The sequence below is a fragment of the Ursus americanus genome, chromosome 2 (assembly GCF_024610735.1).
Source record: "Ursus americanus isolate L20-20 chromosome 2, mUrsAme1.1.p, whole genome shotgun sequence".
In the NCBI taxonomy this organism is placed as follows: Eukaryota; Metazoa; Chordata; class Mammalia; order Carnivora; family Ursidae; genus Ursus; species Ursus americanus.
Window position 1 is genome coordinate 76,195,829 of NC_142128.1, and position 26,541 is coordinate 76,222,369.

Consider the following 26,541-nt stretch of genomic DNA (forward strand, 5'->3'; position numbering starts at 1 on the left):
GGTGACCAGCGTTCAGCTGTAGGGAGGCACAATCAGTGTTCGATCTTTGCTACTTGTCCTGTGGACCTAGTCCAGCAGATGTCATCACCTGAGAGCTGGTTGGAAATCTAGAATCCCAGGCCCCATCCCAGAGGTGAGAATCTGGGCCAGAATCTACATTTTAGCAAGATGTGTAGATGATTTGTGTGCACACTGAAGGTTGAGAAGCGCTGATATGGAGCATGGGATGTGGACAACTGTCCCTTGGAGTTCAGTCTCCCCTTTCTCTGTGGAGCGGCTGTCCTGGTTCTGTCTGGCTAGAATGTATCCTCAGTCTATGTCTGACTCACTTCGAGAACTGAAGAATAGTTTTCGAATTGACTAAGAATTGCAGGGTCAAGAAAGGAAATGGGGAAGGAACAGAATATGAAAAAATCGTTCTTGATTTGAGGCTCCAACATTTGCCTTGAATTGTGTGATTGAACTCAGTGTCTGTAGAGTTTTTGCCTATAAAAGCAGGCGAGTCAACATTTTTCTTACCCAAATCATTAACCGCTAGTTATTGGCCTTCTTGTTCTGTTCATTGGCTCAGCTTTTCTGTCCGGTTATTTCCTGTAGGTAAATATTTTAAATGGAGAAGGACAGACATGAGAGAAATGTTTTTATTTCTTTTAAATGGATATTTTCTGAAAAGGAATTAATGATGAAGACTGTGTAATTTTTGTTGATGGGGTTTAACCAGCACAGGGTGTTCAGTAGTCCTAGGCCTTCTGGTGGAATATAAACGTCTTTTTGGTTTCTTATATTTTATGAGATATCATTTTTCCGCTAAAAAAAAATTAAAGTCAGAAAAATTTTGAAGCATAAGTAAGCCTGGGGTTCTGAATTTTAAGTGTAATTCTTAGTGTTTAAGAACATCATATTTAAAAAGGTAAAATGTTGGAATATTTTTGAGGTGGAATTAAAAAAAAATTCTAGCTTGGCTTTTAGTGTTTTTGCCTTTATCCTTGTTACGAAAATGGCATTTTCCTAGCATGACATCATCATGTGACCTTCGAGCTTGTTTGCCTTATTTAATTTATTCTCCACTAGTTTGAAATTTTTGAGATGGGGGAAGGAGCTTTGGATCGGGGTCAAAAGCCAGGTTAAAGGTTTGAGTGCTCTGCTCTGCTGCTGCCTGGCTACGTGGCGTGGGCATTTCCTGGGCTCTGATGTCGTCATCTCTGAATGGAAGGAACTGGACCAGATCCATGATTTTGATGAGATGGGGCTCTATGAGCAGCTTGTGTGTGTATCAGGATCTTGAATGTGGAGAACATGTGTTATTTGATAATGTACAAAACTGTGTTTATTTGGAAAATGGAAAAAAAATGTTTAAAGTGGCACCATATAAAAGCTTGATACAACCTTGCTGGCTAACATAGGATGGGAAGTACATGGGACTAGCAGTTAGTGCAGGTAACAATTTTTAGTGAGTGTAGCACGCCAGTAACTGTTTTAAACTTTTGGTATATATATGTTGTCATTTAAACTTCACAAACCCTGGGGTGCCTGGGTGACTTTCTCACTTAACATCCAACTCTCGATTTTGGCTCAGGTCATGATCTCGTGGAACCTGCTAGGGATTCTCTCTCTCCCCCTGCCCCCACCCCCCAAGCTTGCCCTCTCTCTCTCTCTCTCTGTCAAATAAATAAGTAAATCCTTAAAAAACAACAAAAAGCCCAGAAGATCAGTAATGTGATATGATAATATGAGCAGATAGAACACAGAGGTAAAGCATCTGACTCCAGATCATCATAACCAGTACATGGGTAGATCTGGGATCTAAACCAAAACAAGTTTGCAACCTTGGCTGCTAGGTTTCCTACCTCTGCAGTCATAGTCTGATATGAATCAAGATAAATTCTATCTATATTTTACCTTCTGGAAAAAAAGTTTTATAATATGTGTAATGGTATGAAATTGCCCCTCAATCCTCAGGTGTAAAAAAAAAAAAAGTATTTTCCTCTAAATCCAATTAAAGTTTTATTGGCAGAGACTGCTGAGTTGTTCAATATCAGTAGCACTAGGGGGTTCCTTCCCCACCCACACAATTTGACTAGAAAGTCCAGAGGATCTCACATCCCCACTTTATCATGGTGGTGCCGAGATGCTCATTGGCCAGCCTTGTAAACTGCCCACTTTAGAGTGGCCAATTACTCTTTATTCCTTCCATACTCGACTTGGCCACCATGACTCCCTGGGGCTCCTGAGGCCAAACCAAGGCTTCTGGGTGTTAGTTCCCACCTGTTCGTCTGTTCGGTCTTGCCAGAAGTTTTCACCTGCCCCTGCCTGGTACAGGTCCAGACACAGGGTGCTAATGGACACAGAGCTTCCTGAAGGGAAGGGAAGCATAGCTCTCATTCTTTCATCCTAATCCTATGGGAAATTGGTTAATTTCTCTATCAAATTATCCTCCTGCCTGAAATGACAGCAAAATTTAACACGATTGACCTTAAGCAATTTTATTAGCGTCCAATTTGCGTTTCTCTTGTTCGAGTGGCTAACCTGAGATAACCTCAATTCATTGCTTGCACTAGCTGTGTGACACCGGATACATGTGTTGAATTCTTTAAGCCTCTGTTTCATCTTTTATAAAATGGGAATAATAATGGTTTCTGTTCCACAGAGGGTCCTGTGGGATCAGGTTTGACAAGACACTTATTTGGAGAACGGCAATGAGACCAGCCAAGCTGGAGGGAAGAGTAGAAGTGGGTGGGGCTGTGCTGGTGCCTGGGCTAGAAGTGTATAAATGCCATTTTATGGAGTTTGGGCTCTCATTAGCCTTCTTTCTGGTTGTTTGATTAACTGGAGTTTGTGTTCTGCCTAAGATGTATGAAAATCCCTCTGATTAACTCCTGTTTCGGCCTATTTAGGACCCGACTGACTTCGAGTGGAGCTTCTGGATGGAATGGGGAAAACAGCGGCTTGTGCGGTTTCTGTTTGGCCACGCGGCTGTGTCTCAGCTGGCCAACGTGCTTGCAAGGAAGGTATGACTGACTCTGTGCCTCATTTCCCTTTAAGCTGCTTTCTTTGCTTTTTGAGAGGAAAGAGTCCTGAACTGGGAATCAGGAGATGCGGATATTAGCCTTGGAAGCCTGGAAAAGATGAGAAAGACTTGCTGATGATTAAAAAGACATTTGTGATAAAGGTTTCGTACATTCTTATCCTGTCCTTGCTTCCTCCACGTTATTTTTAAAGCCATCGAATATGAAGGTTTTAGAATAAAACTACAGAGGGTGTTCCTTAAGATCATACCTAATCAAATGATCTTATTAAAACAAATGCTTGTCGAGGACCTGTGATTTCCTCGTACAAGTTCAGAAGAAAGTAGAGTGAATGATATCATTAAATGGGAATAATTTTAATATCAAATGATTTATGCCACAGTAGCTGTTGTAGATCAGAATTCCAGTAGTATTTTTTATTCGTACCCTGGCCTGGAGTGGAGAACAAGGGCTACTTCAAAGGGGATGTTTGAGAAGTACTTTCGCAGGTGGGAGGATTGAAAGCCTCTTGATGTGTTTTGCTACCTAGGGACCTGAGATACTTCCAGAAGGATCTGTCTGTAGCGGAGGGGCCAGGCTTTGTCCAGTGTTCTCTGCTATATGTTTCTTGACTCTGTAGATGTCCTAATTTGAAAAAAATGAGTGTCTGCTTGGAAATCTTTGTAGTAAAGACAGCACAATCAAAGACTGACTTAGAAGTCAGCCCACAAAAAAATGTTTGATTCTTAGAGGTTCATGGAGGTGAAGAAACAGAAGAAGCAGGAGCCTCTGGGCAAGAGAGACCAGAATGGGAGACAAAAAAACGGCGCCATGTGGTTAGAGACGTGAACCGGACTTGGGATATTTTTTAGCTGTTTCTTGAAAATCGGTACTTTTAAGGCTTGCTTCTCATCCTGGAAGATAGGAAATCCCAACAGCACATTAACTTTCTTTGTTTTAAATATGATATTACTTTTTGTACTGAAGTGGTTTCTATCTTCTAAAATGGTGAAAACTAAAATCATGTGCTGTCAGATCTTCATACATTAAAACATTTCCTAGGACTTCCTGAGCAGACCCAATATAAAAAATACAGGTTTGGGGTATCCCTAAACTAGAAGGGATTATATAGGTACCCAAGCCCTCATTAGTGGGCTTCTTTTCTTCCACAAATTTCTGTTTGGTATTTTTTAAGAGTCCAAGTTTTCTAGGAATTTAACATTTTTGTGTTTAACCAAGGTTTCTCTGCCCATAGGTAAATGACTTACTCTGCCCCTAGGTCTCAGTTTTCCCATCTGTAAAATGACTAGCATAATACCTGTCACTTTTACTTTGTGAGGGGAAGGTGAAATGTATCCCATCTTACTACTGCTGCCGTGGGTAAGGGTCAATCGCAGTGTAGCAGAAGAGTACTAGGTGGTGTATTAGGTCCTGGGCTTTCTCACTGATTGGCTTTATAACTTTAGGAAAGCTTTTCACCTCTGAATTTTAATTCATCATTTTCTGTAAAGTAGGGGTGGTGAGACACCCCTTAAAAAAGTGGTGAGTTTTATCTGTTAGAGATGTCATTAAAAAGTAAGGGTGAGGGCACCTGGGTGGCTCAGTTGGTTAAGCATCTGCCTTTGGCTCAGGTCATGATGCTGGGGTCCTGGGCTCCCTGCTCAGTGGGGAGCCTGCTTCTCCCTCTGCCCCTCCCTTCTGCTTGCTATAGGGAGATATTTTAATATAATTTCATGACTAATTGTTATATCATGTAGAAAAAAGGAAAATATAATTCAGAAGCTTGATAAAAGAAATTATGTAAATTGTTACACCTAACAACTAGAGAATTCATATTCTTTTTTTTTTAAGATTTTATTTATTAATTTGACATAGCCAGCAAGAGAGGGAACACAAGCAGGGGGAATGGGAGAGGAAGAAGCAGGCTCCCAGCAGAGGAGCCTGATGCGGGGCTTGATCCCAGAACGCTAGGATCACGCCCTGAGCTGATGGCAGACACTTAATGACTGAGCTACCCAGGCGCCCCCAAGAATTCATATTCTTTTAAATAATACAGAATATTTATAAAAATTAACCACTTGTGGTTGGCTCAGTTGGTTAAGTATCTGCCTTCAGCTCAGGTCATGATCCCGGGGTCCTGGGATTGAGCCCTGAGTTGGGCTCCCTGCTCAGTGGGGAGTCTGCTTCTTGCTCTTCCTCTCCCTCTGCCCCTCTCTCCCTGCTCATGTTCTCTCTCTCTCTGTCTCAAATAAATAAAATCTTAAAAAATTAATCATCTATGGGCCACAAATTTCAACGTATTTTCAACAAAATTTCAAAGTATGTGTTTTATGTAGGCTACCCTCTTCAATCCCAGTGCAATTAAGTTTGGAAACCAGTAACACAAGATGACCTGAAAACTCTAATTCCTTTAGAAATTAAAGAGAACATATTTTTAAATAACTTGTAGGTTAAAAAAGAGATCATACCTAGAATTAGAAAATAGTTAGAAATGAATGAAAAAGATTTTACATATCAAAACTTGTAGGGTGTGGCTAGAATGGTACTTAATTGGGAACCATAATCTTATATACTCTTATTAAAAAAGAAAGGCTGAAAAATAATGAACTAAGCACACAAGTTAGGAAAGGATAGAAGGAAAGGAAGGAAACAACAAAAATAAGAGCAGAAATTAATAAAATAATCAGTGGCAAGATTGATCAAGGAAAAAGAAAGTGCACAAATAAGCAGTATTAGGTATGGAAAAGCTGATGAAAAATATAGAGGATATTTTGCACAACTTTACACCAAAAATCTTGAAAACTTTGGCAAAGCAGACACATTGCTAGAAAATACGACCTACTGAAACTGACTCATGAAGAAATAGGAAGACCAAATTGTACTATAACTGTGAAAAGAAATTGAGTCACTAGTCAAAAATCTATTTGTAAAGAAAACACTAGTAATTTACTAGTTCTGCCAAACATCCAAGACACAAATGACTTAAATCTCTCCCAGACTTTTTCAGAAAAGAGAAAAAGAGGGAATATACCATTATGAAGATAGTATAAAATTGACACCCAAATCACAGGATATACCCTACCAGATATTACGACTTACAAAGATACGATAATTAAGACGTTGTCGTATTGGCTCCAGGGTAGACAAATAGACCAATGGAACAGAATAGAGTTTAGAAAATACCCGTGCATAGTTGGAAACTTGTTTTGTGACAGAGTTGGCATTTTGGATCTGTGTGGAAAGGATGAACTGTTCAGTAAACGCAGCTGACACAGTTGTTTAGCTGTGTTAAAAAGAAATGAATACTTATCCTTTTCAAGGTAGATTAAAGACTTACAGTGAGAAAGTATATTATTTCTAGAAAGTGTGAGGTAGAACATCTGTTACTGTTAGGGTCGAGAAAGATTTCTTAAGACAGAAAAAGTACAAATTGTAAAGGAAAAAATTGATAAGTTTATATTAAAATAAGAATTTATCAGTGTATAATCATGTGTAATCATCAGTGTATAATTGTGCACATCTTTGGATGTATCCAAAGAGACTATGAAGAAAGTGAAGAAGCGAATCACTAAAAGGTTGTTTACAAGCTGACAGAGGATTGGTATTTAGAATACTTAAAGAAATTTCCTAAGGAAAAGACAAATCACCCAATAAAAAAATGGCTCAAGATGTGGAAAGGAATTTGCAGAAGAGGAAACACAAATGACCAATAAACTTAGAACACATGTTCAACTTTATTAGTAATCAAGCAAATGCATCTTAAAACTGTATCATTTCATACTTTCCAGTTTAGCAAAGACAAAAATCCCGATTGTATCCGGTATCGGCTGCCTGAACACACACAGAGAGGTTGTGAATATGTATTGGTACAGTTTCTTCATAATACAAAGGGTGCATGGCCCATGGCTGCAGTGCTAACTCTGACACTCTCCCTGGAGAAACTCTTTTTTGCCAATCAGGGGATGAGTCAGGGCACTCATTGCAGTGATGTTTATAATAACGAAGAACCAGAAGCAATCCAAGTGTCCATTATGGAGAAATGGATTATTCTATGGGAAGGAATGAATCATAGCTATAATAGTCAACATAGACGAATGTTTGGATCCCGACATTGAGGTAATAATAAGGCAAGTTGCAGAGGATTCCATCAGATATGCTCCCATATATATAAAGCTCAGAATTGTGCAGAACTAAATGATACATTCACATGTATGCTTACAAAGATGAGATAACTATTAAAATTCTGGATAGTGGTTATGTCTGGTTGGGATGGAAAGTAGAATTGGGGGAGATGCAGGCCCACCCCTTTTTTTTTTCCTTTGACAGTTTATTTATTTTAATTGAGGCCTGCTTGACATCTGGCCAACACCCTTAAAAGCACTGATAGAACCTTATCTTTCTTAAGCTGGTGGCCGGGATACAGGTGCTATTTCACTATTCTCTATCCCTTTCAGACTTTATAAATGTTCCTTTCTCTGTGTTTGATTTTTGATATACTTGTAATGCACATGTGGAAGAAGGAAGTGGGGCAGAAGGAAGGCAGGTGCCCTGGACACACCGAGTTTTCATCTTCTGCCCTCTCTGACTCTTGCGCGTGCATCGGGACTGACACGGCCACATCTGACGGGTCTCCTTTGCCTCTCTCTGTTCTTGCTACTTCTTGTTTGCTTCCTGTAGGTCAGTGTCTCTCTAGCTTTTTTTCTTTATCATCCCCTTCCTCCCTCCCCAGCCTTTTTAGATATAATTTTTCCCAATTGTGACTTCCTTACTATGAAATGTTAATACCACAGATACACTGTTTACATACTCTATGCATGCCTGTGCTTTGTGCATGAAGACTGAGGTTTTCTTGTCTCCAAGAACCAGCCCCCCGCCCCAGGCAATCTGGCCCCTTGGCAAATGCAAGATGTAGATTAACTTTCTAGATGCGCTTGACTGGGCACTCCTCCCCCTCCTTTCCAAACTTCATCCATTGTCAGCTGCTGCTTTGCATGTACCAGCATCAGAAATATACCTAGTTTAGGATCTAGATGTTCCTCCATTTAATTTGCTTGTTACTTTGAGTCGAAGCTCTTTTTATCTTTGGCAGTATTCAGAGTGCTTAGGAGCACTTGCGTGAATCCCAGCTTTGCCGCTCTCGAGCCACGTGGCCTTATATGCAAGTTAGTTAAGATCTTTGAGCCTGTTCCTCATTTGTGCAATAGGGGTGGTACTGCCTGCTTCTCAGGGGAGTGGTGAGGGTCTGATGTTTCTCAGGGTTATGCTTGCGTAGGATGAAAGCCAAGTGCTGCCGCGGTCTGCGGGCGTTTGCCGAGGTCGGCGTGTGTGCTTCTGGGAGCGCTTACCTCTGCTGTGCTCAAGAAAGGAGTCCACTGTCTTGAGATTCTAGAACCCCTGAGGGCAGAGGCTGTCTGTTCAGCCGCACCTACACTCCTCCCATGCATGTCTTTCTCTGACCCTCTCTCAAGCTTGAGTCGGGGTGTGGGGGGCGGGGGAAGGATTGAGAGACACAGCCCCTTCCCCTCAGGAAGCTGGGGGAGAACACAGAGGAAACCAAATACCGATCTTGATTTTGGACCTGCTGCCGTGGTGGGTTGGGTGCCTGGGAGGAGGCGTGGGCCACCTCTGCCTCCGGGTGTCAGGGAGAGCTTCCCAGGAGGTGCCTTGGAGCTGTGGTTTGAAGGAATGGGAGCATTTGCTTCTTTCAGCTTCCTGCATCTCCTGAGCCGGTCTGGGGGGACAGGTGGACTTTCTGTCTGCGGACCACATCTATGCAAAGTCAGGAGGAGGTGTTCTTCGCAGAGTTGGCACTGAGTCATCTCTCTGTGTGTCTCCCATCCCCTCATCTCAACCACAGGCTTGATTTGTGCGACAGTTGGTGGGCAGGGTTCTGCTGGTGGCTGGGGCACAGGGCTCTCTTTGTCTGAGTCTGCTTGGCCCTGATACGTAAGTATGAACCACAACTTTGGCCCCATTAGCTTTGTGCTTTCACCACCTGGACTGAGTGTTCCAGATGGTGGATGTTTTTGGGACTTACTCAAGGTGGAAGATTTGGGCTGCAGCTGTCTTTTCTTTCCCCATTCTTGGAGGGGTCAGGAGCTGTGGACAGAGAGCACTTGCAGGAAAAGCATGTTAGCATCTGAGCTATTTTCGCTGTTCCAGTCCTTAAGCCCTGAAGGATGCTCCCCATCTCCTGTCGAATCTCGTCTCTTCCTTTGCTCGTCCCACCTCCTCCCAGAGAGAGGCAGGTTGTGTTCAAAAGCGTGATTGCATTGCCCTGCTCTTCTCTCTCTTTTCTCTTCTCTTCCCACCATGATAAATAATAAAACTTTCCACTGAGCGCCTTGGGCAAGGTTAAACGCCTTTTCTCTGGGTAGGGCTCGCTCTCTCGGTTTTGGCGAGACTGCGTCATAGGCGGGTGCCCTGGGAGGGGAGGCTGAGTAACGGCTCTGAGCTTTGGCTGTGGGTCTGTTATGATTGGATTGTGTGTTGGGTGGGTCAGACAGTCGCCTCCTTTCTTGAGCACCCTGTGGCCTTGCCACCACCTGAGACATTGTGTTCTCTGCCCTCGGAACTAAAAATACCCCTGTGTGAACCTTTTGAGAAGGCTGGCCTGGTGTGGGGGCTGAGGGTGGCTCTGTTGCTAACCACAGAGCGGGGTGTTCAGTGTACCTCCGCTTGGCAGAACCCACATCATTAGCATTGGGCCCTGACCAGCTGAGCTCATCAGCCACAGGACTGAGAAGTGTGGTCCCGTGGCGCTGGCTGAAATGAGTAAACTAACCTCTGGAAGGCTGTGGTGAACAGTGTTCCCTGCCAGCATCTTACTGAAACCACACACCTAATGGGAATCTCATGTGCTAACCAGACTCTCTGCCTCCCTCAGTGCATCTCTAAGGAGGGGTGAAATTCGCTTTGTGTAGGCCCACTGGCCTTTGCTCCCAGGAAAAGCAGGCTGGAATGTGGATGCTTGGACTCTGGGATGGTTTTGGTTTTTCTCTTTGTTTGGGGATATACATATATATATATATATATATATATATATATATATATATATATATATATATATATATATTTTTTTTTTTTTTTTCAGTAGCAGCTGCAATTGATTATATAGTATATAATAAATTATGCCATGCATAAGGATTATTGATGGACTCTTTTTATTTATTTCTCAAACAATGCCCCCACTGAGTGGTTTCTGGGCAGCTCTACAAAAAGAATTCATAGACAGCAAAGTCTGGTAACGTTGCCAACAGGAGTCCTCACCAAGGCTTCACCCTCTCACCCGTCCCTCCGGAGGTGAGCTAATGAAGGAGCCGTAGCCTCGTCTCGCTGTGTGTCCACAGCACAGAGCAAGCTGCCCTGGGTGAGAAGGATGGTGTGAGAGGGGCATTGCCAGCCAGCTCTTCCTGTGGCTGGGCCCTCACTCCTGATGAAGAAGATTTGAAGAAAAGGAGATCGAGGCCATAGTTTTCCCTCAGGGGTGCTGCCCTCAGCCATGGAAACAGGTCAGCTCAGTTGGTTAGTCTCCCTGAACCCCTCCCTGGGGTGAGGGGCAGCAGATGTCCGCTTTCATAGCTTAGTGCCTGTGCGCCATCAGTTGTAAACTGTTGGAGATTTCCCCCAACACAAGTCGAGTTGTTAAGAGATCCCTGTGAGTAGAAAGCAGGCAGTAGGCAGCGAGATGTGGGATGACTCCCTTCATTCCAGCTGCACTGGCAAAGCAGCCTTGGTTGATAAGGGGGTGAGCGGTACAAGTAGAGACCTTGGAGAATAGCAGCTTTTCATGTTAGTCGACTTAAAAGCCCCAAATGTTGGTGCTAACTTTAGTCCACAACTACCAGGTTAAGTCCAAAGACTTGGTGAGGCATATCCATCCCCCCATATCTACCCACCCAACTATTCCAACATTCGCTCATCTATCCAGTGTTCATGGGATGCTGCTCTGTGTTCAGTGCCATGTTAGGTTCTGGGCTTACGTTACTGTGATTTGAACAAGACCGGATATTAGCCCGCGGAGGGGGCTACTGAGCGTAAACATGGAGAGCGGTAGGAGCAGAGGGCAGGTGGCTGTCCTCCTTTAGTCGGGGCCGGAAGCACTGTGTCCGTTAGGAAGGCTGCTGCATTCTCACTTTGGCTTTATCTCAACTACCACAAAAATATAGTTTCTTTCTTAAGGTTTGTTAGACTTTTAAACGTTTCTTCTCTTCCCTCACCTGCCTTTTCATCTTCTGTTAGAAACTAAAGAGCCTGGAATAAGGTGAGTGAAGGGGGTCAGGACAGTCCTGTGCCTCAGCAGAGTTCATCCAGCCTGTCTTGTTCTCAAGCTTGGGGTTGCTCACACTTTGATACCCTTTATTTTTATCTTTTTAAAGATGTATTTGTTTTAGAGAGACTGCAGGAGTCTGGGGAGGGGCAGGGAGAGAGGAAGAGAGGGAGAAGCAGACTCCGCACTGAACACAGAGCCCAACTCGGGGCTCGATCTCACAACCCTGAGATAATGACCTGAGCCAAAACCAAGAGTTAGATACTCAACCAACTGAGCCACCTGGGTGCCCCATCACACATTTTTTTATTTTTATTTTTATTTTTATTTTTATTTTTATTTTTATTTTATTTTATTTTATTTTATTTTATTTTATTTTATTTTATTTTATTTATTTAAAAGATTTTATTTATTTATTTGACAGAGATAGAGACAGCCAGCGAGAGAGGGAATACAAGCAGGGGGAGTGTGAGAGGGAGAAGCAGGCTTTCTGCTGAGCGGGGAGTCCGATGTGGGGCTCGATCCCATAACGCCGGGATCACGCCCTGAACCAAAGGCAGACGCTTAACGACTGCGCCACCCAGGTGCCCCTATATAACAGTTTTTTAAAAAATAGGCGATTATTTTTGCCTATTTTCTATCTTTTCCTTTACATCACCTGTCTGCCGTGGATGTGTGTGGTAGAGCTGCCTCTTCCCCCTGGAGAGAACGAGTAAGTGATATGAGGCACAGTGGAGAGCGTGCAGGTAAGGCGAGAGCCTTTTGTGTGCCTTCTTGGAGCACTGGTACTACAGGTGCCCTGCCTGTCCCGTTTGGCAGGAGGAAGACCGTGGGGGGTGAGAATTTGGGACAAGGTTGTGCCTGTACGGTAGCTCTGGTGCACACAGTGAAATTCATCAGAGAATCTCGTTCAGCTTTTTCCAAACTGAAGTCCCTTCGTCTGTGGTTAAGTTCCCAAATGAAAGCTGAACAAATAGGCTTCTTCCAAATGGATCAAATCACGCTTAATAAAAACGTGGTTGTGTGTGCCGTAGCCCTGCGCGCATGGAAAAGGATTTCGGGGGTAAATCCTGTTGATCGTGTTGGAAAAACCTTTTTTTTTTTCTTTTGTTAAAACCAGTTCTTAAAATGGCCTTTGGCAATCTTGTTTCTTATAATTGGCCTCTGTCCAGAGCTGAGTGTTGGGGGAAAATTTGAAGCAAATTTATGGGACTGTTTTCTGTGGGCAACAGGACGGAAAAATAGTAAAACTGAACTGCACATTTCTCTGATTTTCTTGGAACTTAAAAGTGGCTGACCTAGTCACTCATTTAAAATGTTCTCTCTTGGGCTGGCGTGTAGATTTGGGAAAGAATTGTTCTTAGACAATATTTTGGAAGAGTTAGCATCTTTTAAAGATGGGATTTACAGTTCATAGTCCACATCTGTCTTTGCCTTAAAGAATTCTTGTTTTCACAAGAAGACCTAAATTCAAGCATTCCCCACTTCTCGACTCGATGTATTCCAGGAAACCATATTTTTAAGTGCACACCGAAATGACTCATTATATTCCCCTATAGGAATAATAACTAGTATTGGTAGTGTCCTTACTATGTATGCAGACACTGTTGTAAGCATTTTATGTGTGTTAACAATCCTCACAGCAAGCTCATGAAATAGATACTGTTATCCTAATTTTACATATGAAAAAAACCAGAGGGATTAAGTAACTTGCCTGAGGCCACACAGCTAGTTAATGGGGACACCAGGCTTTATTTTAGGCAGTTGGGCTTCAAAGCTGAGTAATTAAACCACTATAATATGTTGCCTCTCAAACAATGTTAAAACATTGTGGTTTGTAAGTAAAGATTTACCAGCCATATATGACCAAGAATATATCATAAAAGCAAAGATATGTTTATTTATTTATTTAGTTATTCAATGTCAGTAACTTGATAATTGGAGAGAAAAATATTCTGATTATCCTAAAATGGAAACGAATGGGTCCATCAGATTGATTATGCAAAGGCCTCAATATTGTATAAAGCAGGTAAGATACACTTTTTTGTGACATCAATTTGACTGTGAACAATATGGTAGTAAAAATGTACCAAGATATTTTCATTTAAGTCTCTGGTTTGGACTTTAGAATGGCCCAGTTGTCTCAGTGAGACTCCTGAGAAACGTGGACCAATACTTTATTTTACCTTCACTTCTGCAGGGTAGTGTATGTAGGGGCTTGCGTTCCAGATTAGTAGTTTTTCCAACTGTTTTCTGGCTTCCATAGGGTCTGTTGAAAAGTCTGTTAAAAATCTTGTTGGGGGATCCAGTGGTGTGGGTGGCTTTTGCTGAAGGCGGGAGGGTGGCTCCTTGCTTCTGGGTGGATCTGGTGGAGTCCTGGGGTTAATGTGGAAAGTCCCTCTGAATCCTGTTTGTGTTACACTAAATCCCCAGGGCCGTGAGAATAGTTTGGTTAATGGATCACTAAGCATTATGCTCTTATATGTAGAAACTTTAATAGCAATATCCATTAGCTCAGTCTTTTTTCTTTTCCTCCCTGCCCCCCTTCCTCTTTCTCTCTCTCCCTGGATCCCTCCCTGTCTGCAGCACAGACCCTGGATCCTGGGGGCTTATGGAATATGGGCCTCCTGGTGTGTGCTAGGAGCCCACGGCACGGCCATTATTTTTCTCCACACCCTGATCTCCTTCTGTGTAGCCCAGTTCCGGTCGCTGGCCCTCACATGGCTCTGTTCTCTCCTCCTGCTCTCCACACTGAGGCTGCAAGATGTGGAGGAAGTTAAGGTAAGTGTCGCCATTTTACCCTGGGGAAGAGAAGCCCTCTTCGGCAGCACTTCCGTTGGGTAGATGCCTTCTGTTTTCAGCCAAGAGTCAATTGAAGAACCGTGGTGGGGGTCCCCCTAGTGGCCACATGGAGTTGATACATGTGAATCCTGGTGTGTTGCATTCCGCAGTCTTGACTTTGGGATCTGCCTGTGTCTTAGACCTCTAAGGTTGCTCAGGGTTGACCTTGTACCCCTTTTCCCAGTTTGGTAGGCCTGGGTGGTGCCAGATGTTGCAGGAACAGAGGGTAAGGAACAATGGGAAAAGAAAGTAATAGTTTTCTGTGCATCTAATAAAAAATCATCTGTGGAGTACTCTACAATTTGTAGGAAAATTTCACATTCCTTCTCTCATCCAATGCCCACGATTAGCCCCTGAGACAGAAGACATTTTCCTTGTTTTCCTTGCCCAGAAAATCTCAGGAAGTTTTGATATTCTTTCGTCATCGTGGAACTGAAATTCCTGTCTTGTCTTTCTTTTTGTTCACTTGCTCCTTCACTCATTCATTGATTCAAATGACAGCACTTGGCAAGGTTGTGGGAAAGAACATGATGGGAAGGATGAGCCATTGGGTGACCCGGTTCCTTGGCTCTTCTAGTAACTGTCTTTCCTACTCTCGGGACTGGAGGCAGTCATTTAACCCGAGTCTCAATTTCATCATTTTGGAAGTGGGAGTAATAGGTGCTCCGTCTTCCTCACGGAGTTGTTCTGAGGCTCCAATAAGATGGCATCTGGTAAGTGACTTTGGAAAAATTGTAGCCTTTTGAAAATTCAGTTATTTTTTCTGTTACACTATCTTAATTTTTCTTCACTCTCACCAACAGATTGGGGCTAACACTTTAAGCACGTCTGTTAAAATCTGGACTTATGAAAGTAGGGTGACCGCTCCATCTTGACAAGACACTTCCTACAGTGATTAACTAGGTGATCATTTAAATACATGTGCTTAAAAATAGTTCCGCAATACAAATAAAAAGGAATTCATACCTAACTTTTCGGGGACCTCGCAACTGTACAAGACAGACTCCAATGGTAATTGTCATTTGTTTGGGGTAGTCAGCATCAGTTATGGATGTTGGTGGTGAATGAGCACTCCATTTATTATGCAGACTAGAGATTTGCAAAATACTGCCCAAGGGGAACAAATGACCAGAAACTCCTTGCTTTGGGTTTTCATGGTTTTGTACAAGTAGTTCCCTCGTCTTTCTTGGTGGCTGCTAAAGTCCTGGGCATGGAATAGAAATTCTTCAGTGCTTAGTTTTTCTGTGGGAAACCCTAAAAGTACCCCCATGCATCACATTCACCGTTCCTTCCTTTGTCCCAGTTTTCTTTTTTTTTCTTTTTTTTTTTAAAGATTTTATTTATTTATCTGACAGAGAGAGAGAGACAGCCAGCGAGAGAGGGAATACAAGCAGGGGGAGTGGGAGAGGAAGAAGCAGGCTCCCATTGGAGGAGCCTGATGTGGGGCTCGATCCCAGAACGCCAGGATCACGCCCTGAGCCGAAGGCAGACACTTAACGACTGAGCCACCCAGGCGCCCCTTGTCCCAGTTTTCTATCTTGTATTCCCATAAATTGTTTTTCTCATTAAAAAAAAAACAATACCTGTGTATTATGGAAAATATAGAAGAATAAAGATTACAAAATGACCCATAATTTTACTCCCCCTACATGCTTATTATTTCTCTTTTCTTGTTGCACTGTAACTATAGACTTCCATACCTATCTCCTGTTACGAGAATTTAGATACATCAGGGGCAGGGACTATTTTTCTTGACTGTGTTTCTAAAGCTTCTTTGGCAAATAGTCCTCGGCTACATGTGGAACCAAATGAATAACGAGAACGACAACAGGCAGGACTCCCGGGTGACCTTTATAAGCCTCTCTTTGCCTTCTGAATTAGTGGAGGAACTGTCAAGGTATCCACTTGCTGTGGTCCATCTCCACGTCTGGATGGATCTGAGCGGTGCCTCTCCGGGAGAAGTTTCATTATCATGCCTCAGGCCTCGCGCTCCGTGGATGGCTGGTGGCAGAGTCACCCCTCTGCCCACTGCTCATTCGCAGCTTGTTTCCGTCACCAGGGAGATCCACCTGCTGCCCCCTGGTTCTCACCTCCCTTTATGGGACGGCTGCTCTGCCTTCCCCGGGGCCTGGGCGGTGTCCTTCCTTGACGCTCAAGGGCTGTTCTCTTTTTGGGACTCCGCAGAGAGGCTGGTACCAGACAGAGAACGAGTACTACCTGCTGCAGTTCACGCTGACCGTGCGCTGCCTGTACTACACCAGCTTCAGCCTCGAGTTCTGCTGGCAGCAGGTGCCCGCCGGGAGCGGCTTCTACTCCTTTCCCTGGCTGGTGGCCTATGTCTTCTACTACCCTGTCTTCCACAACGGGCCCATCCTCAGCTTCCCGGAGTTCATCGCCAAGGTAGAGCCCGCTGGGGACTGGACTGGTATTCTGTAGATGAAGCCTCCCTCCGTATCGGCCGTGGCCGTCCAGGAGACTCCGGGGCTTTCCATTCAGGGGTGCCCACACGCTGAAGACACATTCTTGTTGGTACTTCTTACATAATAAGTGAAGTACTGGGGGGAAATAAGTATTTGAAATAAAGGTTGACCTGTCTCTTGTGCATGTTGGCTCGAGGAACTCCACCCCCCCCACCCCGACTCTTCGGTGGGCTCTGGCAACCAGGATTAGTAACTGGGCGCATCAAGGAACTTAGGGCTGGGTATCCCCTGCTGAGACATCCCAGGGAAAGAAAAAAAAAATTCTGATGGTGTTACCTGGAAAAGTAGAAAGGGAAACTGTCTAAGCTGTTGGTTGGTAAATGCCATGTTGTCTTTTATTGTCGTAAACGGCTTATGAAATAACACTGTCATCGCCAGGGAATTGTTCAGGGTGACCTAGATGAGACAACAGAGTGGAGTTGGAGAGAGGTGGACGGTAGTGGTGTGTTTTGGGGTCCAAGTGCCTGTTTCTGCCCAGGACCCAGCTTCCCCGCAGCCTTGTCTGAAGCCCCTGTCAAGCTGCCTTCGTCATTCTCACCTCCCTTTCCCTCCTTCTTAGAGTTTTTGTTCTCCTTCCATAGCTAGCCTCATGGAACGCGTTTAGGAAGTCAGTCGAGGTTTAGGAATCGATGATGCCTAAAATCTGTGTTTCTGGAGGGACAGTTCTACCTCCTACCACCAAAACAGAACAGTCTCGATGGAGGTGGGAATAACAACACATAGGCACACACATACACTCACACACAGCACAACATATGCACGTAGAGAACACAGCACATGCCTGTGCACAGCGCACACATGCACGCACACATGTACCTACATATACACACGCCTGGAATAAGTTCCAAGAGCGGGGCCGGCGGCAGTGTTGCGTATTTCCAAAGGGCAATATGGAAGGTGCCCCCTGGAAAGGTAGCAGGGTTCATATTCTGTCTTATAAATTGCATGCAGTTATTCATTGTACTCAGAAGTGTATTTCATTATACACTTTTGTATATTTATCTGTACGTTATATGTTAATGTGTATACACATTTTATTCTTGTATATTTCATTATACACATTATAACAATGTACAATTTTAAAAATTGCCAATTAAATTATTTAACTTCTTTTCCTCCATTAATCTTCAAGTGAAATTGATATTCTAGGCAGGTATATGTTTAGCATATAGTTTCTCATACTTCAGTTTGGTTACATAGGATCACTCTTCTGTCTTGAAGTAACTTGAAGTTTGTGTTTAAAATTATCGCGTAGGAGACAGGTGGTTAGCGGTAGCAGCTGATATTCTAACTCCACGGTTCTCAGAGTGTGGTCTTTGGACCAGCAGCAGCAGCAGCATCTGCGAACTTGTTAGAAACGCAAATTCTTGGGCCCCACCTCAGATCTGATTCAGACACTTTGCGGTGGGGCCCAGCAATGTGATTTAATAGGCCTTCCAGGTGATTCTGCTGCCTGTTAGAGGTGGAGAACCACTGTCCTGAGTTCTTTGGCAGAGTCGGGGGCTGAAGGCTGGGGGTGACCAGGTTTCTTCCTGTAGGGACTCAGGTATGGAGACTCTGGTTGCATGTCTGTCCTACCCCTCTCTTTTTCACTCCTTTCAAAATGGGAGCACTTGCTAAAAGCAGAGAACCCAGAAGGCAAATTGGAACCTTTCTCTGTGGTCTGGGAAAGTTTATAGGAAAGTCAGTCTAGAAAAGGCAAAATGCTTAGTAAGCTGAGGGCAAATAAAAACAGCCGCGAGGTTTCTGCAGTTACGGAAGGTCTTATGGAGCACTGACCCCCTTTGAGAAAAATAGGTCTTAAAGGGGAGCAGTTAGGGGGTGCCTGGGTGGCTCAGCTGTTAAGCGTCTGCCTTTGGCTCAGGTCATGATCCCAGGGTCCTGGGATCGAGCCCCACATCGGGCTCCCTGCTTGCCAGGAAGCCTGCTTTTCCCTCTCCCACTCCCCTTGCTTGTGTTCTCTCTCTCACTGTCTCTCTCTGTCAAATAAATAAATAAAATCTTTAAAAAATAAAAAAATAAAAAAAGAGGGAGCAGTTAGCTAGGAAGCTAAGGCAGTAGTGGAAGAATTCTTTCAGGGAGGCCACGAAGGAAGAGGCTGCTAGTAGGGGGAAGAAAGCCAACTGGAAGAACTTGTAAGCACGTTCACTCTGAACGAGTGTGTGAGTGAATGAATAAATGTAACATGAAGTGGTAATACTGAAATTCATGGTTCTTAGGTTGTCCTGTCAATGAGAGCCAGAGTATGAGGCTCTGCCACCAGGGGGCAGCAGAGCCCCACCATGGAAACCAACCAGAAGGGCAAACTGGTTGATAAAATGATAGTATTAGGCGCAGCCTGGGGAGAATGTATCTTTCACCCAATTTTTTTAGTATGTAAATTGCATACACAGGATGAGGGAAGCATAGAAGAGGTGTCCTCTGTGAAGTAAGGCATGTGAAATTTGCACACTGATCGTGAGCAGGTAAAAATTTTCCTGTTAAAAGGCCACAGTCCCTTAACGTGAAGGCCATCTCAGGCGACATTTGGAGTTTCAGGAACGTGTGCCCCCTTTATTTTTTTCTCCCGTGGTCTGTGGAACTCAGCTACTGAGCTAGGGGTGATGCTAGAGCCCTGAGGTGGCTGGGGGCAGGTTTAATCAGCAGAGGCACTTAGACGCGAGGCTTGTTTGTTCACTTAGCTTGGAGCCTGGGGCACCACATCTTTCTCTGAGCAGGCTGAATTGTGCAGTGGGGGGCTAGTGCGGGGGAGGATGGTGAGGCAGAGTGTGCTAGGACCAGGGAGCTTTTCCTTACAGAGGGCTCTGCTCCTACCCCCAGTGGACGAGCCAGTGCCCAAACAGTTAGCTTGCGTGGTGGTGAAGAGCAAACACCCTGGAGCCCAACCCTGTTGTCACAGGGTTTGAATTCCTGCTTTGCTCTGGCTTGAGAGCATTTGGTGAATTACTTGCTGTATTTGTGACTCCTGTTTCCTTAGCACTGAAATGGGAAGAATAGTAGTACCTCCCTCGTAGGATTGCTGTAAGGATTAAACGATGTCGTACAGGTAACATAGCTTGACATGTAAACCCTGGGAAGTGTTAAAGATTACTGTTATTGTTATTTTTGGCCGGAAGCATGTGTCAGTTCTGGGGGAGGTCATTGGAGAAGGTTGTGGAGAGGCTGAGACTGCTGGTTGACCCACAAGCTGAACCCAGGCAGTTAGAGGCTCCTCACACCTTCTCCTGTCCTTAGAATGTACATTCCCCCTGCCATTCCCCACTAGGAGCTATTTCAGGGACACAGCCTTGAGAGAGAAAGGTGTCGTCGAGACCCTCTGGACTGAATATGTGACTGAACCCGGTTAAGGCCTTTATATAAACTTTGAAGATTTGGTAGGTGGGGGTGGAGATCTTGCAGCCCCTCAAGACGAGCCTTGTATGTAAGTTCCTCAGCTCATTACACCTGCTGCCTACCAGTCTGGAGTGCTCTGCCTCTTCTTTCTCTCCCTGCCCTCCACGTAGAGGGGCCAGTTTCAGATTTTACCCCAGGAAGCTCCCGAGGTTGTGAATTATAACATAGGTTTAGACCAGAACCAAGACCCGGGTGTCACGTCTCATAGGTGGGCACAGCTGCAGGGGATCCTGGGCAGTGGCCATTCTTGGCCTTAGAAGGGGCCATGTGTTGATTCTGTCTCTTCGGGAGAGAGATGCAGGTGGTTGCTGCAGGTGCCAGGGTGGGCCCAGGCCTTGAGTGGCCAGGGTCGGTAAGAGCTGGGCAGGCAGGCAGTGTCCCAGCTGTGCCACTCGGGGTTTGGGGCGGGCTCTGGCTCTGGCTCTAGAGACCACCTGGAATAATACAGACTGTAGTAAATAACACCCACTGAGCGCCTGCTCCGAGCCCGACTTGGCGTGTGCTAACTCCTGCATCCTCACAGACGCTGGAGAAGAGGGACACTCTGGTTACCAGCACTTTACAGATGGTAACACAGAGACAAAGAGAGGCTAACAGAATGCAGATCGGGGTGAAAGGAGTACAGATGTGAGCCTTGCTGCCAGTTGGACAGCCAGCCCTCCAGGAGTTAGAGGACGCAGTGTGGCCTAGTGACATCTGGGTCTGGAGGCTAAAGCTGGTTGGAGCAGGCCCCAGTCCTGCGGCGGCAGTACCAGCTGTGGGTGCCACTTGCTGTTGTGGCAGAGACCAAGGAATCCCACCGACCGTGGTCTGGATGCCGGGGCAGGGGGAGGGGAGGGCTGATTACAGGAGGCTTTGTTGGGAGTAGGGTACAGTCCGTGACCATGGATTGGGGAGATGCTCGTCCATTACAAAGGGTAAGACTCCTGGCTACAGTACCCTGGACGCAGTGTAGAGGTGGGAGCAGAGTTGGCAGAGTCGAACCCTGGCTCCAGGGAAGGCTTTGGTTTGGTGCTCTTAAACATCTGTATTATTCATGTTCGAAGGGAAAGAACGTTTCATCTTTGAGAACTGTCATCTTTAATCATCCGACTATCTTTGAAAGGCTTCGATATTCCTTTTTATGCAATTTGCATGAAATGAGGTTTTGAAATATAATGTGTTTTAAAATGCACTTTGCAGATGAGTTAATATGTATTTTTTAGTGGAGCCTTAACTAAAAATTCCCACTGATGGCAGTTTCCATGGTCTGGAGGATGGCGCTCCCCGAGTTTGAGATATCTCAAATGAAATGCTCGCATGCAGACAAGGGAGCAACCCTACTCATTAGGTGAGCTCTGTATGGCATACCTTTTGTTCCTGCTGGATCGACAACGGACAAATGCTGAATTTATAAAAGGGAGTAGATTGAAGGTATAAGTGGACTGTACTCATCTGACTCTAAAGAAAGATGAATAACCATTTTTTTAAGTACAAGCACATAGAATAAAAAACTGGACTGTTTTCCTTCTCCCGTATTCACTTGTATGATTAAGGAAGACGATTCTGTTACTCTGAGTGAGGTGGCATCCAGCATCAAAAAGGGGACATTGCAGAGAAAAGTCCAGCCTTCTTCTGGTCCTGTGGTGACACATAATTAACCTTATTAAACCGGGTAGAGAAGTTTTGCCCTGGGGAGAGTAGATAAGCCATTATTGGGAAGCCAATCAGCGACAAAATGCACCTCATGTTTCTCCTTAATGACAGATATTTGTGTCATTTTAGACTGCACAATATCTGGGGAAGCTAAGGCAGGCCTCTGAACCGAACTTGAATGGCAATGCCTGGAGCTAAGAGGTGATTGGGTAGACATGTTTTTCTGATTGCCTGGTGGGGCTCCCCTCCTGTCCGGCTGCTTCTCTGCTCCCGGGTCTGGGGCTGCACACCCAGTGATGCTATGAGGCCTCAGGTACAGGTCTGGCCTTCAGGAGACCTGAGCTTTGGGTGGGCTTACACTCAGGGGCCGACGTGCCATGTGCAAAGTTGCTTATTTAGACACTCTCCAGTGTCTCCACATTCTGTTGTGTGAAGATTGTGTTCTGTCCACACTGCTCTTGAGGCCGTTGTCATATTCAGCCAGGGACTTGGTTCCCTCCAAGAGTGTGGCACCAAGAAGGGACCACCTGTGGTCTGGAATGGTTTACATGCATCTTCATGTCTTAGCTTAGCCGACTGTCTTGGTGTGAACTCTTCCGGTCTCCACAGACCAACAGACATTATGTTCATAATTGTTTCCTCATATGCTGATGGCAGTGAGGTCAAAATGAATTTGCTTTAGAGAGCTGGAAAAGAATGAACAAAGAGGACCTCAGCAAGTCTACTAGTGACGTGGGAAGTTGAGGAGAAGTAAAGATGGGTCTGTTGTAGCAGAGTGAGCAGAATACTTACCCGTAGAGGACGCCGGGCTGCCGAGGGGAGATCCTGAAGCTAGACATTTTTTTAGAAGGGTGAAGACATAGAGGGCCTTGCCTCATAAGCAGAGAGGACCCAAGTCTTCACAATATTGTGAAGTTCCGTTACTTTCCCCTTATTATAAAAATAACCAATTGTCAAAAACAATGTAAAAATCTTACCCAAAAGAGTACAATCACTGTTGCTATTTTGATGTGTATCTTTCCGGTCTTTCATTATTTATTCACACTGAAAGAGTAGTTTTCATGGCAATATAATATTGAGGTGTACTCATGCTTTTGACCAACCTCCCACTGCTGCACGTTTGGGTTATTTCCTTTTCTTCTCCATTCAATAACAGACGTGAATGGTTGGGCAAGTAGGCGTGTCTGCATCGAGGCTTTACCCATCCGTTGGCCTCCAGATCCACTCCAGGGACTGTACGGTCTTGCAGAGCACGCACACTTAAGGTGTGCGTTCAAATGAGCACCACCCTCATTTGTCCCTGGAAAGGGATGCAGTTCAGCTGTGGTTGCAGTTGGCTGTGGTCCGTGTGGGTCTGCAGAGCCCTGACGTGCCCAGTGTTCCTTCCAGGAGAAGCCTTCCCAGATGACCTGGTCGATCCCTCCCCACAGTTACTGATGCTTCTAACAAGGCAGGTTGGTATGGCTGGGCACAGGGCAGACCAAGGCCAACCGTGGAAAGCGAACAGAGAAAGGAAATTCCTGTTAGTTTGATCAGTTTACGTTAAAAAATATTAAACCAACGAGCTCTCCTTGGTGTAGCGACCCAGGCAGACGGCAAAAGGGAGCGAGCTTTTTGTGTGCGTTACTGTGATGCTCCCGAGCCTGCCAGAATTTCCGCAGCCGGTGTCTTGCGCTGAGAGGTCAGTCTCAGAAAGTGGTAGAAGGTACGGTCAAAGTGGAGTAAAAATAAATCCCGTGGCATGCAGATTTTCCTTCCTGTCTGAGGGCAGTGTCTATCACCCCCGGCTGCCGCGGGGCCCCTGGTGCCTTTGACGTTCAGGGTGCCTGGAAGCCCGAGAGGCCCCAGGAACAGGCCTTTCCTGTCCGGGTTGTGTCGGGAGGTCAGATTGTCAACAGGTGCCAGCGAGTGTTGGTGGATTCAACTTCATGCTTTATGTCTGCATCAGCCTCTGCTCTGCATTACAGGGCAGGCTTCGGTCTAATAGAATGTTGTCAGAGTAAGACCCGAACGCTCACATGCTCTCGTGTGTGTGTGTGTGTGTCTGTCTAGTGGTGCACGGCTGAAACGGAGCTCACACACGTCCTGTGAGGTGCTTCTGCGCTTCAGCATTTGTGTTTTAAGCTGTTGTGCGTCCCCAAACAGCAGGCAACGAGGCAGGACCCAGAACCCAGGTGCTGTGATCAGTTTGGTTCTGTGTTGTCCGTACATGTTGAGTGAAGTCTCCGTAGTCTGTCTGGGTCCGGGAAAATTCCAAACGTCCTTCTCTCACCTTTGGTGTTTGGTTCTGACCTGTGTCCTGATTCTGCCCTGTAGCTGGTGGTCTGGGATGCTATGAGGGGAGCATGTGAAGAAGGTGCAGTAGGAGGCACATAGCCTACCAGACACTAAGTACCAATGAGCCAGTGCTTTCTATATGCCGGGTGCTGTGCTTAGTACTTCATACATGTTACCATATTTAGTTGTGACCATTTTTTTCACTTTATGTACGAGGGAACCGAGCCTCAGAGATTAAGTAACCTGCTCAGGGTCACACAGCTGTGTGGTTTGTGCTAGAATCCGATCCCGACTCTGGCTGCAAAGTCCACGTCCCTAACTGTCATACCGCGCTGTCTGTGGAGCAGGAGACTTGTCCTGTGTACTGTCTCTGTTTGTGTTTATTCTGCCTTGTTTCAAAAACAACTTCAGGTAAGACGACACACCCCCATCAGATTTTCCCCTTGTTCTCAGGCTCTGTCTCTCATTGTCCCTTTCTCTTACCAGTCCTGTGCCCCTTCCTGACTTGGCCCTACTTTTACCAGCCTTCTGTGTGGGTGGGTGATGGCTGAAGACAGGCAGGGTGACACCTGAGCCCAAGGAGACCCCCCAGAGTCCTGAGGGAGGCTACGTCAGGTGCTGCCCTCTACGCTGGGTGTTTGCAGGGCTGTTGCTGGGGTGAAGGGAGCAGGACCCATCTTGGTTCTTGGCACGAGGCCAGCTCGTTGACCCCACCCCAGCTTGGTTGACCCCCCCCCAAAGGCTTTTTCACCCAAGGACAATGAATAATGAAACCAACCCTCTTTGGGTAGATGGAGCAATAATGTTTGTGAGAAGTTTACTAGAAATACTGTGTAGGGGACTCTGGAGGATCTAAAACACGAAGGCGCAACCTAATGACTTCTTTTGTTTCTACTTTAGATGCAGCAGCAAGAGTACTGCTCGCTGAAGTCCAGCCTTTCCGCCTTTGCCGTGGGGCTGGGTCGCCTCCTCTGCTATTGGTGGCTGGCGGAGCTGATGGTCCACCTCATGTACATGCACGCCATCTACGGCAGCGCCTCACTCCTGAGGGCTGTGTCTTGTTGGACCTTAGGTAATTGTGGCAACTGTGTCAGTATAATAGCAAGAGGTAGCCTCAGACTGGGGCTGGACTGGGGCAGACAGGGTGTAGCTGCTGTGAGCAACGCCCCCCCTGGTTTGTTTGTTTTTTTAACCTTGCTCCTCTTGTGGCCGAGATGATGCATGTGTGAGGCGGACGATGGATGTGAGGGCCAGACTTTGTGGTGCAGGAAGCGAGGATGGTAGGAATCCCTTTTCCTAATGGAATCCTGCTGAACTTAGCGGGGTCTGCATCTTGGCGGTGCGGCCAGCAATGCACTTGACCGGAGAGGGCAAGAGATGTGGGGGGAAGCCTTGGAGGCCCTGCAAAGAGGTAATGCTCCAGGACTGAGTTGTTCTGTGGTGTTCTTTGTGGTTCTTGGGTTTGATGATGAAGAGAAAAATATGAGCTTTAGAGTGGGACAGACGTGGGTTTGACTCTCTGCCCCACCAAGCCCTGGTGGGCGGCCTTTGGCAGTTTACCCAGCCTCTCTGCATCTTCGTCCTGTGAGATGAGCACACTTGCTTTTGCGGGGTTGTCTTGAGGATTAAATGGAAGCATGCAGGTGAAGGGCTGGGCTCATAGTGTCTGGTAGATAGAATAAATGGCATGTGCCTGTGTATGTCCCTCTGTTGCCCACCCCATTTCTGGTCTGTGCATTTTTTCATATCTGCAAGTAGGTGGGATGGAAGTCCTCTCCTAAGCAGGATGCAGTCTCCAGTATAGGACTTGTCTGTGGAGAAACCACTGCTCTTTATTTCTCTGGCCAAAACAGCAGAGACCATGCCCCTCTCTGAACAAAATCTCTTCGTTTCCTAGTTTGCTCTCCTTTAAGAACTCCCGTGGTAGCTGAATTCAGCCCTGTGGTCTGACCTCCAGCCTGTAGCTCCAATGGGAAATGTGTGATCTTCCGGCCAGATTAAGCTGCTCCCTACGGAGGGCAAGAGCACAAGCCTGACTCCTTATCTGTTTGGTGATTTATAGATTTTTTAGAAAGTCTTGATTGTCTTTGGTATCACACGTGCTTAATCAGAGTGTTTTCAAGGAAGATACCCTTTAGGATTGGAAAAATACTGAGCTGTTTTAATTACAGCCTCTTTTTTTTTTTTTCCCCAAACAAGTCTTTTTTATAGTTGGGGGGTAACTAATACAAAGTTCTAATGATAGTTTAGACAAACAGAATAGGAGGAAATGATGACATGCTAAATCAGATCCCGGTTGTACTGCATTCAATTAAGAGGCCATCAGTTTGAGTGATTTTAACTATGAATAACAAAAAACACCAGTCAAAATGGGGTTCAAGCAATATGGAAAAGCTGTTATCTTCTAAGGTCAGCACGATTGGGGGGGGATCTAAATCCAATGACTCAGAAAAGTCATCAATGATCCATTTGGGGATTTGTCACTCAGCTTAAGAATTAACCAGGATCCTAGAAGGCCTTTGTTTCTATCTGCAACCCATCACCTTCTGTCACCCTCTCCTGAGTTTTGGTTTTGTCATTCCCCTTTTTTTAACTTAAAAAAAAAATAGACTTATTTTTAGAGCAGTTCTAGGTTTACAGA

The 26,541-nt window shown here is 45.3% G+C and overlaps 1 protein-coding gene across 4 annotated transcripts in view; it reads left to right on the forward strand.

Moving 5' to 3' along the window:
* HHAT (hedgehog acyltransferase) overlaps window positions 1-26,541 on the forward strand; it is a 314,085-nt gene that overhangs the window by 51,327 nt on the left and 236,217 nt on the right. For 3 of the 4 annotated variants that reach the window (XM_045787833.2, XM_045787835.2, XM_087857930.1), the window contains 4 exons: window positions 2,895-3,008; window positions 13,861-14,055; window positions 16,300-16,515; window positions 24,801-24,972. In XM_045787833.2, coding sequence (XP_045643789.2) covers window positions 2,895-3,008; window positions 13,861-14,055; window positions 16,300-16,515; window positions 24,801-24,972 — 697 coding nt within the window. The remainder of the gene's footprint in view (window positions 1-2,894; window positions 3,009-13,860; window positions 14,056-16,299; window positions 16,516-24,800; window positions 24,973-26,541) is intronic. The other variant, XM_087857933.1, reaches the window with a different exon arrangement.